General features: G+C 26.2%; 1 protein-coding gene across 5 annotated transcripts in view; it reads right to left on the bottom strand.

The window, feature by feature from the left end:
• The window catches only part of LOC129611229 (phosphatidate phosphatase LPIN3), a 41,247-nt gene that overhangs the window by 9,397 nt on the left and 10,605 nt on the right, over positions 1–21,245 (bottom strand). For 4 of the 5 annotated variants that reach the window (XM_055524251.1, XM_055524250.1, XM_055524246.1 and 1 more), the window contains exons 2-5: positions 802–1,307; positions 563–741; positions 314–445; positions 79–214 (exon numbers count right to left, since the gene is read on the bottom strand). In XM_055524251.1, the coding sequence (XP_055380226.1) occupies positions 79–214; positions 314–445; positions 563–741; positions 802–981 (627 nt within the window). In that variant the 5' untranslated portion in view covers positions 982–1,307. Of the gene's footprint in view, positions 1–78; positions 215–313; positions 446–562; positions 742–801; positions 1,308–4,669; positions 4,829–21,245 lie in introns of those variants that run through there. The other variant, XM_055524248.1, reaches the window with a different exon arrangement.

Raw genomic sequence — 21,245 nt, 5'->3', positions numbered from 1 at the left:
AAAAATATATGAAACTAGTAACAAAAAATTCATTAAAAACATTTTCTTATTTAAAAAATCATTTGTAATTTAATTTACCTTCACAACATCTCCACCAACTTCAGTTGGGAATAGTTGTTCTTCATGTTCAGCCCATTCTTGTCTTAATTTTTGTGTAGTAAACTCTTTAAGTTTTGCACTTAATTCTCTGCGTTCTAGAGTGTTATCTGTATGCCTACAAAAGCCAGAAATATAATTTTTGATTTTGAATTATATTGTATACTATAAAATGTATATTATATTATAATATAACAGCCAAAAGAAAATTGATTACCTTCTAGTCTTATAGTCAGACACCTGATTTTCAAGAGAAAGTAAATCTTTTTTATCTTCGTTACAATCTTTTGACAAGTCAATTGAATTACGCCTAGGCATTGGCATTGGCAATGGTATATCACTAGTAGTACTGTAAATAAATTGAAATTCAGATAATAATAGTTATCATTAATTGGTGAAATAGAACTTTCAAATTTCGTCAAAAAAAAAAAAATTCAAAAAAAGTACGATGCATTTTTAAACTTACCTTAAAGTTTTTACGTCATCCAAACTGGTAAAATCATTACTCGGTAAAGGAGACGTTGCCAAATTATCTGGTAATTCTTCAATTTCTTCCTCTGGACATTCTTCAACAAAAAAAGCTTCCCCAGACTCTCCTAATTTCATATGTATATCAACTGGTTCACCATTTATTTCAATATCAACCTACATAATAAAAAAATGATTTAGTAATGAAAACTATTAAAAAAAATGCAAATATCTTACAATTTTCTCTCGACTTCTTAATACCCCGAGCTTACCGAAACGGACATGAAAAGGGGAACATAAAAACTCGCCATCGGGTTGTTCAACGACAATGACGTCAATGGCACCAGTTAAAGTAGCACCATTAATTTCACTATAAAAATCTTTGAAATTACTGAAAACTCTCACCAAGCTATTCATTTTGAAGATAGTTATTGCAAATCTTTGTTAAGTTAAGTTTTTAAAATTAAATGTTTTTGTTTTAATCTTGTGCAATTATTTTAATTGTTCATTAACTACAGTTTAAATATTGTAATCCAATTATAAATCAGTATGTTAGCATCATGTAGTTATTCTTTTTATTTCATTTTCTCCCTGAATTAATAAAACTTTATAGCTTCCAAGCGTACAACATTCAAAATCAATCCAGAATTTTTATTCGTCCAGCGAATTCATAAACTTCATAAAATTTCTGTCCTAATATGTTGAGGAAAAAATTCACCATGAATCACAATAAACCTTTAAATCTGAAATGAAAAAAGTATAGAACATATAATTTTCATGTTTTAAAGAAAATAACTTTTGTCTTAAAGTAAATTATACATAATATTTGAACAAAATAAGATAAAACTAATATAAAAAATTTAGGAATTAAGTTCAGGTATCAACTAAGTTTATTCAGACATTATTCATTAAAAATTTTTTTCATGGACTTCGACCGAATGATTATTGAAACTTGCTCTTTTATTTTAAAATATGAATATTATGAGTGTTCTAATTTTCTAAGCATGATTTTTACATTACATAATATTACGTAATTGTGATTTATTTATATGAATTATGTTTCTTGATTATTAAACTAAAAGAGTAAGTGTCAACAAGGGAGTTCAAGTAGTGAAATTTTATGTCCATTAATGTAAAAACGAATTATTAAAATGTAAAACAAACGAAATAAAATACATATATATAAATGAGTATGTACATATGTATACATATATTTATTTATGATATACTATTTATATCGTACATTAAAACCGAACTGGATCCACACGGGATCTATTTTCAAAAAAGGTTATCAAATAAAAAGTTTAATAGTTTTTCCGTTTTTCGAAACATTTGCATCATATTTCGGGAATTCTCTTTAAAGTCCCTACCGTTATTTTGTACAGGAGGTATATTAGTTCTAGTATTACTTATATTTCCTTTTTATTTTGAAATGAGCGCTTCAACGACAGGTGGACAAGCCGGCATAGTTAAGGTCAACTTAGAATTTGATTCTTAGCAAGATTATTTACACATATTTTCTAGGGTTATACAATGAATAGTATAGTTAGAAATATGTAAAAACTTGTTTAAAATATTTAGAATATGCAAAATAAGTATTTTGATTTATCTATTTAAACTGGTAGTAATCAAGGAGTTGCTTAAAAATTAGAAGATAATTATTCCAGTAAACCAAGTTTTCAAAAAAGACTCACTTTTACCCATAAACTATGCTTTTCTTAATGATATCATTGAGTCTTGCCATAAATTTTATTATTTTCTAAATGTTTTTGATTAAATAAAAAAAATAAAATTCTTGAATTTTCAATTGATTTAATTTTTTGTCCGATCTTTATTGTTATACACCGTAAATAACCATAAATATATCGGTACTTAAATTCATATATGCTTAAGTGCTTATAAGATCAAAGTTCAAAAAGTTCTATGTACAGCAAAATAATTCTTTTTATTATATTTAATAATACAACAAAAAACATATATATATATATATATATATATATTTTATCTTTATTAATTTGAATTTCTGAAATAAATAAATTAGTCTTGTTACTATTTATATCAGGTAGTGTCTCAAAATCTGAAATTTCGCATTTTAACTTGGAGATAAAATATTAAGTACATATGTATACATAGATAGATATATTTATGATATACTATTTATAAATACATATAATGTTATATACCTGACATATGTTTTTATGTACTAACAATTTTAAATTTATTTCGAATTGTACAGAAAAATTAAAAAATTGCTTTTAGCTGTTCAATTAAGAGTAATTTGTTTACAAAAATATGCAATTACATTAGAGACTGCTTGGTTCTCTTACATATTACAGCTCTATGCCGGTATTAACAATGGTGAATATATTATAAGAGTAGTTGTGTAAATTTGTTTAAATATGTATTTGTATTTTAACAGCTGTAAAATGTAATGACACTTTTTATTGTAGTTTCAAGTTTTCTCTTAAGTTTTGTATTTTGCAGTCTTTGTTTTTTATTTACAGGCACATTATATGAATTTAGGTATTCTAAGGTACAAACAAAAGCTTTTCATAGTTTAGTCACAAAAATATTGGAAAATTTATTTTTTATAAAATATACATATGTATATATATGTGTATATATTATTATAGTAAAAGTATATGTAATATAAAAATATATAAAAGACATACACATAAGTAGTATTAAAAATATTATGACTGACGAAAAGATGATAATGACAAGTTTGAAATGTTTGGAAACAATTTGTAATCAATGAGTTAATCTAGTTTTAATAATTTCTATCTTATTGTCCCCAAAACTTATTGTCCTTTCTCATAGAAATCTTCTGGTCTTAACAATAAAAAAGTTATATTTAATACATTTAATTTCGATTTATTCTTTTCGAATAAAATTATTACTCAAAACTAGCTTATTATAACTTTAATATTTTAAGAAGAGGTGAATTTTATATTTCGAACTTAAAATTCTTGAATTTATAATAAAGAAACATCAAAATTTATCAAACTAAATTTGAAGACATGAAATTCTATAAATTCTTTCATGTTAGAGGTCATGTTAATGTTATTTTTTGTGACGAACTTTAATCTTAGTCCTGCATGCTACATTATTACATAAGAACGCATATAAAAGTAATATTAAGTTTGTTTTTGGTAATTTGTTGTTCGTCATATATATCTGTGTTATTTACTTGTTCAATCTCGAAAATTTTGTTCGAATCTTGGCAATAAATTTTATTCATAGAATATAATTTTATTTAAATCCAAATATGACAAAGATGTAATGCAGTTTCACACATCTCTAATTTGATAACAAGTTACTATGTATTTTCATATGTACATATATAAATGAGTAAAAAAATTTTTTATTATACCTACTAGTAAATAAAGAGTGTCGTCTAAAATTTTATATTTCTTTTTTTTTTGTAAACAGTTGAAAAGTGAAAATGGAAACTCTATATAAAATAAAGTAGTAATAAAATCATGTAATGCATACCGCAACAAGTGCATAAAATATCAAAAGTAAAAATTAATTTTATATCAAATAACAAAGATATTTTGTTGTAGCAAAATTTTAAAAGGTAGGGTGTCATATTTTTAATTTTTCTTTTAAGACTTTCATATCTACTTTTTTTTATTATACATGCTTGTACCCTTTCTTTGAGGCCAAATTTATAGTCTTACATACAGTACTTTCGTTCAATTTAAGAAAATATTGGTATTTTTTTGTGAAACTAGTAAGTACTTTTTAAGCAACATAAGAAATTATGAGAATAACATAAGACTAATTGTGAGCTGAATAAATGAAGCTAAAAGCTGTAAACATTTAGTTATATTTTGGATGAGAAATGGTTCGAATTGTTTGTATTTCATATTTTGAGAAATCAATCAAATTCAATATTGAAATTTAAAACAATACTGCAATGAAGTTTTATAACATCATGCTAAAGTATGCCCTTTAATATAAAGAATATCTATGCAATCATTTTTTAATTAACTTCATATAAAAAATTATAATTCTGCTTAAATGAGTGTAAGAAGCGGGTTAGAATATCAAAAATTAAAACAAAAGAATTATATATGTACATACATATATAGGTACTTACCTACTTAGCAAAATTACAAATAATAGTTTTTATGGAAATCTTTTTAAATAATATCTATTAAATTCTTAATTTCTTCAAAATCTAGTATGTGTAAGTATTAATTTATTTACGTATACTTCTTTAATACTTGCAAAATAATTTTTATTATTTTTTTATTCCGAGTATAATTTTATATTTTATTATAAATATCTATTAAATATTTCAACTCTTCTCAAGGTTATTATTTTATTTTTAAATTAATTCTATTATAATAACGTTATAACGTGCAAAAAAAAAAAAAACAAATACACTTATTTTTGTCACAATATTTTCACCTATCAATATAAAATATTAAATTCTTTTTCAAAAAATTGCTGTTTCTTTCAAATCTTTTTTACAATTTATTAATGATTTTCAAATATAAGAGTTTTTATAATAAATTCATAGTAGTTGGACATTTTATGTAACATAATTCATTAATTCGTCTATTTACATTAATTGTTTTAAATAACAAAAATAACAATTTTTAATAACGAAGTTTTAAATTAAAAAAAAAGAATTTCATAATTTTCTAAATTTGTTTATTTTTTATTCTTTTTTATTATGTTTATTTTTGGTAATAAGGTAATAAGTTCCGTTTTTCTAAATCATCTCAATCCGACAACGTCTTAATTTATACTGAACTGAATTAAGTTTTAATAAATTCATTTAGTATTTTGTCTGGTTAAAAGCTTTAGAATACAATAATACATTACAGCAAAAAATAAGTACTTATGTACGTATATACATACTATATGGTAGTATGTATTTATAATACATATACTCATAGTAAAGTATGTTGGATGGATAGAGAGCAATATGCTACCGAAGTATTTGCACATTATTTATTTTGATACCGTTGTATTGAATGAAATAACAAAAAAATTTTCTACACTGCGGGAAAATTTTTTAAAAAAAATTGTGAATAAAAATTTCAGTATGTTAGAATATAAGTGAAAAACTTATGCTGATAAAACTATGAAAGATCGTAGTCTTATGTACATATTATTGATGACAAAAGAAATAAAAAATCTCTTAAAAAAATTCATAAAATATTTCTTCAAAAAGGAACATCAGCTTTAATAGAGTGATGCTGCGCACGAAATATGCATTAGAACAATTAAAAGTATCTTTTTCGAATTAAAGTTTTTTTCTAATTAAAAAAAGTTGTTTTTTTGCGCAATCGGACCACATACTGATTATGAACAGAAACGATTTAAGAAGATTATAGGGTTGGGCAAGAAACAAGCGATAATCCTCACTGGAGTCTTGTCGGGCAGTGCTCCTAAGTTTAGAGGGTACCTCTGTAGGCTGGGTCTCGGGACTCGGGGTGCACTATTACCCGAGTAGTATAAATCTAGAAATCTAGATACAATATGACTGTAAAATTTTTATAGTTGTAAAAACATATTTCATTACCTTCAAATTTTACTTTATTGAAATTAATGAGTATAAATATTGGGGCAGATAAATATATAAAATCCATGAAAGAATACATTTTAGTGGCGGGTACCTGTATGTTTTTAAACTTAAGCGCCTGTAGATTGTAAATTTTATGTTTCACGGTCCAAGAGGATTTGTTCGCCCTTCCTAAGGGCAAAGGACTCTCATAAAACTTAGAAAATTAATTTTCTTTAAATCGGTAATAATTATGGAAGTTATAGCCATTTTATATCTATACACTTTGTTATCGAAACGGAAAATTTTCAAATGGGATTTTGGAGTTTAAATATTTATTGGAATATTTTACTCATAAATGGAGACCTCAGAAACGATTTTTTTCATAAAATTGTCCTACCTTTTTGCCCTCGAGAAATTATACCACATTACAGGTTCACTCTGATAGTATGAATTGTTATTTATTTAAATTACTAAAAATACTGGACTTTAAGTTTTTAAGCAACTACATAATTTTTATTTGACTATGACTGAAAGACTAATGCTCCAGTACCCATATTATTCATGTGTAAGTATAAAAATACTTTCTATAAACAAATGATTTGCCAAATACATGTTAATTTAATAGTAACAAAGAAAACACAAGCAAAACATAAATAATAAAATATTAAAAAAAGCTTAATATTTCTGTATTATTTTTTTTATCAGTTTACCTCATTTATTTTGATCTACATACATATTATATTTTTCTATTCACTTGTTTATTTTATTGTTAAATATGAAATAACAAAAACAATTCATTTAAGGATTAATATCAACAAGCGGGCGCTATCGCACTATCGAATGATATTTATGATAGCTTTATTTACAAATAATTTTTATTTGATTTGCGAGAGTGCAAAATTAAAAAAAAAATATGACGCGATAATATTACTATATATAATGAAAGATTGATTAATATATATACATATATTTACATATATACATATTTAATTACATGTATTGCACATAAAATAAAAAAATATCTTTTTATTTATTCCTTCTCTTTACTGACATTCTTTTTTATTTTTATAGTTGACATTACAGTGGCTTGATTAACTAGGGGCACAACTTTACAAAATTTTTGCCATATATCAAACATTTAAGAATAACAGATTGGCGAACTTTACTCATTAGCAAATGAGAGCACGCGAACGCAAAGGTTTCTTTTGCGAAAATTCTATTTATATTATTGTTTTTATTTGCAATTTAAAGAAAACTTTAAAGAAGCAGTCAGACTGACTAATGAAAGCAATAACAAAAAAAACATTAACGTTACTATAAATTTTTGCAAATTTTCCGCACACAAAAATTTAATACGTAAAATTTTTAAAAGAGGTCCGACCAGTTATTACTCTTTCTATTTCTTTTTTGTTTGAGTAAGTTTTTAAATAGCAAAACCTTTTAATAAACAAACAACTTTTTTGACGAAAATTTTCATTAATTTTCAAAAACTTATGTATGTATGTAATTTTTTTTTTTGGAAAAAAATAGACCTGAAATTAAAGACCACGTCATGAGCGCATCAAGTAGGAAAGCACATAATAACTAGTGTGACAAAAAAATGTAAATAATTTTACTGCACAATATTTAATTGTAAATGAATAATTCAGTATTTTTTGTTTGAAAATTAGGATCAATAAATTTAACCGAAGTAAGAAAATTTTCAATTTTTTGCAGTTCGAAAAACGCATTCAAAGTTAAGAAAAAATTATTTTACACCAAAATATAAAGCAGCTTTTCATAGATATGCAGTGGAAAGTTATATATACATACTCTTAAAAAAAAATTGCAAACATTGTTACAAGTATTAAATTGCTATTAAACAAAAATTTGAAAAAACAAGATTGGTATCACTTTTTTGACGTGTTTATCAAAAGCAAAACACTTTTTTCGGTTGCTTTCTCTGCTTTTATGCGTTTTAGAACACGTTCATAGCAGTATTTTTTTGTTCTACATGTAGAATTGTTCTACGTGTAGTAATACTTGTATACTGCATTTTTAAGGCGAGGAAAATCTTAAAGAATAAATATTTAGAAGTAATGGCCATTTTGAAGTTCTTTAGAAATATTACAAATTTTAAGTTTATCAATTATTCCTTAAAACATCTTGTTAATTCCGAGAATTTTATAAATTTAAACAAGCAATTAAAAGTTTAAAGGGTAATCAAGTATTTCATTATATCACACTTATTCTTTTTGAACATACCTATTCGATAGTACTAAGAAGTTTTTCAATCTTTTTTACATTTTAAGTAATTCACGTTGACCTGTTCTTTTTGTTTTGTTCTGTGCTAACATACGTATTTGTGGGTCAAGTTTCAAATAAACTACATATATGTGTATAAAGTATAGGCATATATACATATATACATAGATATTATGTGTGTGCAATACGTGCTAGCAAATGTTTTGAAACTTAAGCGAAAACAATACATAAAAAAACAAAATTAAATTTATTTATACATTTTTTTTATCTTATGTATGATAATGAAAGTAGGAAGAATAAATAAAATTAAATTAATCGTATGATGTGTTGTGCAAAAAATTACGCATAAATTTCTTAATATTTTTTTTACATATATTTCTGTCTTTTTTTTGTGGTAAGATTGTTAGAACAAAATAACACTCATAATCTTAATAAAATTCTCTACAATGTTTTGATAAACACGTAAATATATTTAAGTTATGCATACGTAAAAGCCGAAAACTAATGGTTTTAGTAAAGTCGTACCATTTTAAAAATAAAACAAATGCGAGGGAAAAATAATATGAATTTAGATATGTTCATATGTATGTATATCTTCCACACAAAAATAGTTTGAAAATAAACTGTGTGCAAAGTGAGAAACTTAATTGAATCAATTTTGATTTGTACACAGAATGTTTCTTATTTTTTTTAAAAATTGTATATTTTTTGCGATATTGTACATATGTATGTACATACATAGCTCAGTCAATTTTTTAAAGAATTCGCACTTTTTCGATCGGAATTCTGAATTCAGCGTTTTTAGAATGAAACCACACGTGTGTAGAATTTTTTAAGTCTATATAAATGAATATTGAATCAAATGAAACTCTTATTTCCTATCAAAATAATAAATAGATAACAATATACATAACAGTATACTAAAATAAAAAAATGTTAGAAACCAATAATAGAATAAACTCTAATATGCACATACATACATACAATAATTTCTGAATAATATACGTATGTAGGTACATATTATAATTTCTGAAATTTCTGAAAAATTTGGAAGTTTATTTTATTTGAAATTTTAAATTCAAGAAATTCTATTACCTACATATATAGTTGTGGAAAATGTAAATTTAAAAACCAATTTAACACCCGATCAGCTGAGATTTTGAAAACATTCATAAAAAAGTTTTTGTTCTCGTTTATGGAGAAACGAAAACGACATAGAAATTATGTTTTAATATTATTTAATGTTACATACATTTAGGAATCTCAATTTACAAAAAAAGTTCTAATAAAAGTTCTAATAATGAATTTGAAGATACTTATAATATATTTAACATACATATAAAATAAAGAAGAAAAATGAAAAAAAAGATTGAAAATTAACATAACGCAGGAAAAAGAGAAGTTTGGATTTATCGAACGTTTTTTATATTAACTTAAATTAGAACTGAATTCCCCTTACATAATTACATACATATGTATGTATAAAAATATATGTACATATATGTTTAAAAAAGTATTTCTGAATTAATGCGAATCGTAACAAAAATATAGTTTAAATATTACGTATGTAAGTACACATGTACATATGTATGTATGTAACGTATATAACGTATGTATGTATGTACTTTAAAAATTTGTATTTTTTTATTTTATGTGATAAATGAATGCGGATACCTTTTATAGCGCTAATCAAATTTTAAATTAAAAAAACTGATTTTTCTATTACAATTTCTATTCAATTATTTTACAAACAAACAACAAAAAAAATCATTTTGCTCGTATATAAAAAAAAAATGTTATTTAATGACAGGCCCCCAAAATTTATTGATGTATGTACATACATACATATGTATGTATATACAAAATGTTTATTTATATATATATATATACGTAAAAATAAGACGTCTCTTGTTTGCTTTCAATATTTCAAGTTACCTTTCATTTGACAATCAAACTTAACAATAAAAAAAATCATTACAATTTCTTGTTTATTATATAAAAAAACAAGTTTTACATGGCTTCTTTTGCAATAAGAATGAATTGTCTACATTGTTGTTCGTAATCTTTTCCACTTGTTAGTGACAACCATATTTTAGCTGTTAGCTTATATTAAAAACCAGTCTTAAAAATAAAAGTGTTTTAAATGAAATTTTCTATTAAAGGAAGACTGCTGAATTTTCTTAAAAACTTTAAAAATACTGTTGTGTAATTAATTCACCTAACTTGTTTTTGAATATATGGGACAGTCTTACGAGTATATGTGATCAATTAAAATGGAAGCAAAAAATGTGAAGTGTGTCTGTGTATAATAACGTACATATGTACATAGTTGTTTTAAAATGTATTCGTATATCAAAGACTCTTGAGCACTCAATTTTAGACTCTTGAGCCTAAAATTTTAAGAACTAATTAATACTGATATAAAAAATACTTATGAATAGAACTACATAAAAGTGTTACAAAATAATTGAATGGAAATTAAATAATTGAAATTTAAGACTGCACTTTTGGTTTCGACTTAAAACCGTAATAAGCATGTAGGTACTATGTATGTATACTAAACTATGTAGATATTTTTAAAATTAAACTGACGTGAATAACATAATAATTTATACAACTTTTAAATGTTGTGTAATTTTTAAATATGTATGTACAACACTAATAAATATTTACATACAAACATACATATGTATGTTTGTATATACATGTATATGTATTTTGAACTCGTGACTGGTTAAAATAATAATTGGTTGAAACGGTCTTCAAGGTAAACATCGCCATATGGCAAGAATTTTTGTAGAATGTATTAAAAAGGTGTTTTTAATAATCTGCAAATTGATTTTCTTATTTTTTTGCACAAATTATCAAATTATCATACAAATTTCTTAAATCTATTTTAAAATGTTGTGGAAAAGCTATCATAGGTAACAAACCGAGCAATACAAATACATTTTAGAAACATTACGAAGTGCGTCAAACAACCAGAATTATAAAAGATGCTACTTCTATTCAGAAAAAATTGCAATAACAGTTAAATGATGTACATACGAATGTAATCATATCAAATTCATAATAATTTATAAATGCTCCTCTTATTAATGTTAACATTCTGAACATTTTTGTCAACTAAAGGGAGAAAAGTTAACTTCCCGTATTAATGAAAGTTTACTGTGACAGTTTATGAAAAATAATATGTAAGAAATTTCGGTTTTTAGTTTAAACAAAATTTAATTTAAAAAAATTGTTTGCCCAGCATAAACTGACTAGGTGCCAGTAGCTTCATTTCTTCAAAAGTATCACAACTCACGAAATGTATCACAAATTATGGAGTTGCGTTTACTAATTGTAAGCTCTTCAGAAAATCCTATCTGAAGGGATAAATAAATTTCTTAAAAAAACCTCAAAAGCAAAATGCAAAATTTCGGCATTAACTTAAAAAATCCGCATGTGGCCAGCACATTTTTGACCAGTTTAGCGAAAATATTGTGCTAGATTATGAAGATGCCTTTTAAACGCTTCTTTCAAAGTTTAAGGACGCTAGTAAGCTATTAATTAACATACCGCGAAAATGTAAATTTAGGTCTTAGTAGAGGTTCCCTTTAAGCTATCCGATTGCCCTGAAAGATTTGTTAGTTAGTTTGGGTAGCAAACATCACTCAGACTAACTGAAATTAAATTTCAAGAAATGTCGTAAATCAGTTCCTTACATATAATGGCAAATGTAAAATCGATACCTGCGGTTGGAAACCTGAGCCCTGATATTTTAAAAAAGCCTGAATTCAAATATTACATTTCAAAGAAATTGGTTGATTATTTCTCTTTATACTCGTATGAGCAAAAATGTAAATTTTGCCCTTAGTAAAGTCCAGTTGCTGACATTTAATTACTTCGAAAGGTAAGGTGGTTTTTCGTGCTGTTGGACAAAACTTATATATAAAATTTTAAGAGAACCTGTTGATGTTTTTCTTAAACATGATCAAAGATGTAAAGTCAACACTTAAACAGGTACACGTGTGTACGCAGGGACCGACATCTCGGTAAAAATAGTTTTTTTTACGCTTTTCTACCGTGGAAAAAAGTCTTTCGACTTTTTTCAAAACTCGACAAGCAAAAATTTATGCCATTTCGTAAACTCCTTTAGTGTTTGCAATGCAAAGTTCCATTTCTCGAAATTAAGTAAATGGATCAAATATATAATTGTAGGCTGGCTAAATGCCAGTCTTATAATGATGCTTCGCAAACAGAAAAGATATTGTGGAACTAGTTTATAGGCAAGCCTAGCAGATTGTGATAATTGCACCTTCTGTCATTATAGAAGTAAAACTTTATAACTGAGGCTGTAATTAATTTAATAACACAATATTGACCTCATTAATCTATAATTGTGCACTATGGCAAAGCTTTAAAATTTTTCTACGTTAAAACTTTAAATCAAATTCCCATGAAGCCAATTTTCGTCAGAGATTTACATATACATATGTACATAATTACATATATAAAGATTTAAACTTTATTAAAGATTTAGAGTAAATATTTCTTATAACTTTTCACCTTTCAGTGTACAATTTTTTTCTAAAACACTTCGTCTTTTTAATTTTGTTCTACTGCGCCAAAAATTTTTTGTTGGGGAAAATTGTTTTCTATTGAGAACAAAACTGAAAGCGTTGAAGAACAGTAACCCTTTTTATGATATGTGAATGTTGCAAATTTTTTTAATAACCAGAAGTATGGGCTTTTTCGATAATTCAGTTCTAACTTAGTTCTGAATGTAAAGCACGTTCGATAAATCGAATCTGCAAAATCTGTAAAAGTAGCATGTTCGATAATGTTCTCGTGCAAAAAAAGCTCGTTCGAAAATACGATTGAGCTTTAAGTTCTTAGGCAATTTTAAAGATTTTTTTTTAATACTGCAATAAAAGTGAAAATTAGTAAAATAGAAAAATGTCGGATATTGAAGAATTAATGGGGTAAATTTATGCAATTTTTGTTTTGTACATTTAATAATTTATGTTTTTCTTTCATAGAGAGCTAGAAAATTAAAAATTTTGGGATAAATGTAAAATAAAAATGTTGATACAAGCCAGACTTTATGATGAAACAAACTACTACAAAACAATCGCGCTCCATCCTGGAATGTTCAAAAAATATGGTATCCGGCATCAAATTGATTGTTTCTAAGTAATTGGGTACCTTAGGTACAAGGTTCTTTTCGTTTTTTTTTAATGTATGTTAGTAAAAAATGCTTTCGTCTTCTTTTATTTTGCAGATAAAAACGTATATTACTTTTTTCAATTTTTTCATTAAGTAGATCAATTATCTGATCTGTAACATATTTGCTTAGAAATTTTTTTTGTTCTTCAGATATCTTTCTTTTTTATTTTTATAAAATTGACAATTTGCAAACAACAAAATAAAAGCTTGTTAAAAAAATTTTTAGACATTTCAGACATGCAAAGATATGTCATTCAGATTGTAGAAGTTTGTAAGTATGCGTAAAAAGTTTTTACAAACCTAAGTTAGATCTTTCAGTACAGAACTGAATTATCGAAAAAGCCCTATAATTAAATATGAAACATATTAGCTTTTCAAATGTTAATAGAACAATTTGCTTAAAATAGTTCTAAAAAAATTTCAATTCTCATCTAATTAAATACATACATATGTATACTTCTATAATAACAATTATAAACTTCTTCTTAATTGATTTCATTCAAAATTAATTCAAAATTATTAATGAAATCATTGGAAATGTAAAAATGTGTACTCTATTACATCAACCGTAAAAATGTAATGTAATGTTAAAAATGTAAAAGTGTTGGTTGGTTAAGCTATAAGCAAAATGTAGAAAAATGAGAAAAATTATGAAAATTGAATGTTATTCTCCTACAAAATATTAAATAAACAAATATTAAGTAATCACCTGATAATAAAAATAATAAACTTACAAAAAAATCATCACGCGATTCTTGAGTATATATTTTTAAGAAATGAAAAAAAATGAGAAAGCGCGCTTACTACCACACTCAAAAATAAATTGAATCAATATCGCGCTGTTACTGAAGAGTCTTTATGTGAAGTCGTTTTTTATTGATATCAGCGTAATTGAAGTTTTAAAATTAAAATTTTTTTTTGTTTATTAAGTACATAATGTGTCAAAATGATGTAGTTAAGAATTCCACTATCCCATACGCAGTTATTAAAAATTTTTTATGCGAATTTTTACTAAAAAAATGAGAAATTATTGAAAATAATTAAAAGAAACCTAAAGACCGAATAGTTTTTTTTCAAGAATAAATTATTATTTTCTTGCTGCGTTTTGTGTGTACATACATAATGTATTTGAAATTATTACGATTATTGATAGAGATTGTGGTGAATGATTACTGTAGTGGTCTCTGTTTGGCAGAGGATAAGGCGGTAGAGCATTTGCTGGAGAGTGTCAGGCCGTGACCCTCATAAGGCTTAGATCCTTCGAGAGGGGCTAATTTCATTTAATAAAAATTGTTTATTGTATTTAATTAATCTGGGTTGTCAAAATATAAATTTCAATTTTAAGATCAATCTTTCAAGAAAACCTTTGTTTTGAAAACCTAACCTGGTTTTATTTTATAGAAAGAAAACATGAGTTTTCGTTTTGCTTTAGTAGATTTTTGTACATAGAATTTTAGCATCAAGGAAAAATATAGAACGAAATTTGATTGTGATGAAATAAACAATACAGTAATACCCCGCACTTACGTACCCTTTGGGACCGGAGCGTGTACGTAAAACAAAAATGTACGTAGAATGAATCTACTACTTTATTGATGAATAATATGTTTGAAACAAACTAAAACAATAAATATATAAATAAAAAGAAAAAGATGGATATTATGTATGCAGTTTTATACTTTTATTTCATACGTTTTTATACTATATTTAACACTTAACGTGTATTAAAAAAACAAAACAAAAAACAAATTCATATACATATATAAATATCAAACAAAACTGAAATATAAAACATAAACTTTAAAATTCATCAATACATAATTTAAATATAAATAAAAACACGTTGTTACAAGTGTACATTCTCAATTTGGTATACATAATTTTTTTTTCCATAAATTTCAAAACCAGAAAAAATGTACTTGTACGTAAGTGTGAATCATTGAACGTATAATGGGCAATTGGGGACAAAAATGAGATGTACGTAAGTGCGAGGGTACGTAAAACGAGCGTACGTAACACGGGGTATTACTGTATATCAACAAATCCAAAGGGTTATTATCTTAATTATGTTTGCTTTTAGAGTTGAAGAAACTTGATTATACTTTTTGATCTTGAAAATTTGAAGTAATTAAAGTTGAAAAAATAAAAATGTGCATAATACGAGTTATATCATACTTATATCTTAATTTAAGTTATCTAAGTGGTTTTCATTAATTTCCCCAGCAGTTTTAACGAAGTTTTTGCAATATGAAAGCCACGATTTGTTATTGTTAGAACATTTTTGAAAAATTGCTTGAATTTTTTTTTCTTTAAACAAACCTCCAAACACAAAACTTTCACTTACATATGCAATCAAAGCATATCTATTTAAGAAGCAGTTTTCAAGCACTCGTTCCAAGTCGTTAGTTTTCGTTGTTACTCTCACTATTCTCAAAACATTCCATTTCATTAAGAAATATGTAGATGGAAATAAGATCTGTGTAGGCAAAAGAGAAAACAAAATTTTGTAAACAAAAGAATTTATCAAAAATAGCGAAGTTAAATAAAATAAGAGTTAGGTAAAAATGTTGTTGTTCTTAATAAAAACAAAATTTATTTTTCATTTCCTGAAAGTTAGGTAAAAACATTCAAATGTAAGAAAGCAACAGGTTTAAACCTCTACCTTTTTATACCTATTTTATATATTGTTATATTGTACATAAGTATATATATTCATATGTATAGTGGATACACGGTAAGATGTTATAGTGATATATACCCCACTTATATGGCTGCTTCAAGCGTACATATTTGAAGCCTTATGTCTATATGAGCGTTACTTGACTTGAAGCTGGCTTCACTCAAATCAATACTTGACTTGAAATGTTAACAATGATTTAAATTTAATAGCTTAACTTCATTTTCGGGCTTTCAAGCTCACATAGTAGACATGCTGCTTGAGTTTCGGATTGATCTCAAATCAAAATATCAAGCTGACATTAGCTATAAAGATGAAAAAGGTATAAAGAAATAAAGCAATTTCTAAAGAAAATAACACATAGCCGACCGCAATGTGTATTGTCTAGTTAAGTGAAAGTGTTATAGAATATTATAAAAATGCTCGTTAAATAATTATTTCCAATTTTTAGGGAATTTGTAAGCTTATAGTTAACATACCTACAAAAATGTAAATTTGCCTCTTAGTAGAGTTTCGTTTTGTGCAACCCGAATTCCTCGAAATGCTCGCCAGTTAGTTTCGGTAACAACCAGAACTCAAATATTAAATTTCAAGAAATTCCATCAATTCGTTCCGTAGATATGGTAAAAAATGTAAAATCGACCCGCAGATCAGTTTTCGAGCCCTGATCTTTCCAAAAAATTTATATGTTCATTGTTTTAATACGAAGAATTTAAATACTAAATTTCAATCGAATCGGTTGATTATTTCCCTTTATATACGCAAAAATGTATATTTGCCCGTAGTAAACGTCCAGCTCCTGACGTCTTCCAAAAGTTGGGAGGTTTCGCAGATGGTTGAGTGGAACTTATATATGATGCCATGGTCGAAATAAACTTACATATAAAATTTCATCAAAATCATTCTGCCGAACTTCAGATACACGCATGCACACCGACAGGTTGGTAAAAATAGTTTATTTACACTTCCCTTCTATGGGGAAAAAAAATAAACCTTTAGCCAACCTAAAAATATTTTTTTTTAATAATACGTGATGGGACAGTTTTTTTTATCACGTCAGGACGCCACTAATAGAATATGGGTGATATTATACTGATCTACATAACTTCTTTCCTTCAAAAACAGTTTAAAAAATGACAAAGTCATATATTACCCGAGACTAAAACGACAGTTGAGTTAAGTGCAATATGATGCAGTTACAAATAAAACTTTATATATCACGCATACGTTAACCCGTATTAGTTGAAAAAATGGAAAAATATATTTGCTTAAACTATTAAAAAAGTTTTTATTTAAAGGGGGCTTTTTCGAATATTCTTTCTTCACTTAGTTAAAGTGAAGTTTGTTCGTAAACTATATTAACAACTGTCACAACTGCAAAAAAAAAGCTTTTAAAAAAATTCAAAAATTTTTTCGCAGTTGTTTGAATATTCTGTGAATGAAAGTTTTTCCAGAAATCGGTTCACAATTTTTGCAGTTTTTGTTTTATGAATGCTTGAGCAGATACTGAAGCCCTTTTAAGAGCAGTTTTTTTAAAAACTACTTAAAAAATTTTTTTATTTAACTTAGTTAAGTCAGTCACTAACTTAGAACTTTAACATTTAACTTAGTTAGCATACCGTTCGCAATTGATATACACATGTATATTGTGATTATTTGCCAGCTATCGCTTGATTAATAATTAGCATGCCAAATGTTTATAAAGCCTAAATTAAAAATTATTTTTCAAAGGCGATTCGAATAAAATATTTACCTATAAACATATATGTATGTGGCTCTACAACTTAAAACCAAAAATGTAACATTTTTTGAATTTAAACTGAATTCAAAATAACGAAAACGCAACGCAAATGCAAATTCTGTAAACATAATAATTGCTAAAATACGTCAATTTCTTATATAATTTTGTATGTATATGTAAATCTGCATATTATTCAACTAAGAAAAAAAGCTTTTCTACTATAATATCTTGTGTTTTTTTTTCTATTAATTTTCATGATTTTGTTATCATATTATTTACAAATTTGCAACATTTTTATAAATTGAGACGAGCCCGCTAACATAACCAATAAACGTGTTTACGGAAATCAGAAATTATTTTTATAAAATACATCAATAAGCATATGCGTCTTAAAATATTCCCATAGATTAACTTTTTGCCAATACATATATTATATTATACAGTAGTGGAGGTAAATACATAATTTTATCAGTTTATATGTGTATACACACTTAATCATTTCAAGCTGACCTTGCATTTGTTGTTTTTGTCTACATCAAGTTTTTATAAACTTGTTGAAGATATTTATACATCATAAAATAATATTTACATATGAACATATATACGAAATAAGTTTACGGATATACATATGTGCATGTGGGCATCATTATTATGTATCTTAACATATGTGCATATGTATGTATGTTAATTAAATTTTATTTACAAAGTTAAACTATCTGTTGTATTTAAATATTACTTGATTTTTGTTTTGACAGAATCAAACTTGTATAAACTTAAGAAAATAAAATCATATTAAACCAATGGCTTTTAAAGCCACACGTTCCTCTTGAACAAGTGAAAGTTTAACAAAATAATAAATTCGGACATTTCAAATTAATGCATACATTTAGAAGGAAAAAAAAGAATTTCGAAAGATGCGTTAACATAATAACCGAATTCAATTGTGAAGTAACTGAGTTAAAATAAATAACTATATCTTTTGAGGGCGCATGGTATTTACCGTTTCCCTTTTGCTTGCTAAGAAATAGTAAAAGGTTATGAATAATGACAAAACCTTAATTTGAATAATGTTCATCTACAATTTTTATACTATATAGTAACAGTTGAACACGCTTAATTTCACATAGAAAAATGGTTAAGAATTTGTGATTTTTAAGAGAGTTCCGAATTTAAGTGATGCTCAAATAAATTCCCATTATCTGTGACTTCAATTATGCGCGTAGAACGTAAACTTTGCAAAGTATCACATTCCAAAAAGTGTGGTAAAAGCTCTTGATTGTACACTTTTCATACATACGTTCCGTACGTAGAGGATACGTAAAATAATATCCTAGCTTTTCCGAAATAACCAATTAAATAAACTAACATATATTTTCTGCAATAAAGTGCTAGTTATTAAGTTTTTTTTTCCTAAAATGCAACATAAAAATACTATGTCTTTAATGATGTGGTAACGTTTGTTAAAAATTAAAATTTGTACAGAACTGTAAATTGAAATTTTCAAACAAACATCAAAGTATGTATTAATATTGTAAAAATTATATTTCAAAATGTATTAAAAGCTTTAGTAGTTGTTTTACAACGTAAAGGTATTGAAAGCTTTGAGACGGCAGTACAATCGTATTAGTACCGTAATTAAACTTTTTACCTAGCATTATTGAAACGGGTATCGGCTATTTAAATGGGTACATTCTCAAAAAAAAATCTGATGTGATCAGCACATAACCGACCGCATTGTGTATTGTCTAGTTAAATGAAAGTGTTACAGAATATTATACAAATGTCTGTTAAATACTTCTTTCCAATTTTTAGGACATTAGTAAGCTTATAGTTAACATACCTAGAAAAATGTAAATTTAGCTCTTAGTAGAGTTTCGCTTTGTGCTACCCGAATTCCCGGGAATGCTCGCCAGTTAGTTTCGATAACAACCAGAACTCAAATATCAAATTTCAAGGAATTCCATTAATTCGTTCCGAAGATATGGTGAAAAATGTAAAATCGGCCCGCAGATCAGTTTTTGAGCCCTGATCTTTCCAAAAAATTTATATGTTAATTATTTTAATACGAGGAATTTAAATATTAAATTTTAATGAAATCGGGTGATTACTTCTATTTATATACACAAAAATGTATATTTGGCCCGTAGTAAACGTCCAGTTGCTGATGCCTGATTTGTTCCAAAAGTTGGGAATTTTCGCGGACGGTCGAACAAAGCTCAAATATATAATTTCAAGTAAATCGGTTGAATATTTTCTTCAAAATGGTGAAAAATGTAAAATCGGCCCGCAAATTAGTTTTTGAGCCCTGATCTTTCCAAAAAATTTATATGTTCATTGTTTTAATACGAGGAATTCACATATTAAATTTCAATGAAATCGGTTGATTATTTCTCTTTATATACACAAAAGTGTATGTTTGGCCCGTAGTATACGTCTAGTTGCCGATGCCTGACCTTTCCAAAAAATTTACATGTTCATTGCTTTAATACGAGGAATTCAAATTTTAAATTTTAATGAAATCGGTTGGTTATTTCTCTTTATATACACAAAAATGTATATTTGGCCCGTAGTAAACGTCTAGTTGCCGATGCCTCATTTCTTCCAAAACATGGGAATTTTCGCGGACGGTCGAGCTGAGCTTATATATAAAATTTCAAGTAAATCGGTTGAATATTTTCTTCAAAATGTTCAAAAATGTAAAACAGGCCCGCTAAAAAGTGCAGTTTCTGATATATACCAAAAGTTGATCAATCCGTGCCATATGGTGGAAATAAACTTACATATAAAATTTCATCAAAATCAGTTCAGCCAAACTTGAGATACACGCGTGCACACACACCGACAGGTTGCTAAAAATAGTTTATTTACACTTCCCTACTATGGAGAAGTACGTTCCCACCGAAAACTCGATAGGCAAAATTTGTTGCCATCACATAACCTACCTATTGTTTACACAATACGGTCGGTAAAAATGAGTTCATATTGAACAGTTTTGTAAAATTCCCAAAATATATCGTAAACAAAAAGACCTTCACTAAAAAAGTGAGGATTATTTCTCTAGACTTTTTTAGAAAAATTTTAATTATGTGATTTGAAATGAGCGAAATTGAATGAAATTATACATTTTAATGTAAAACTATATGGGATTTTGTTTTGTCAAAAATATTGTGAGTTAACCGGTTATACTCACAATGACTGCATGTTGAAATGAAAATTTTATATTCTTGTGTAGCCCTTTAACTAAAATTGTTATTAATAAATTAATTGGAATTTGTTGAAATCAG

Source organism: Condylostylus longicornis, unplaced genomic scaffold, assembly GCF_029603195.1.
Source record: "Condylostylus longicornis isolate FDR11 unplaced genomic scaffold, ASM2960319v2 ptg000048l, whole genome shotgun sequence".
Taxonomy (NCBI): Eukaryota; Metazoa; Arthropoda; class Insecta; order Diptera; family Dolichopodidae; genus Condylostylus; species Condylostylus longicornis.
The sequence above is the reverse complement of the archived record's forward strand: the minus strand, read 5'-3'. Positions and strand labels throughout refer to the sequence as shown.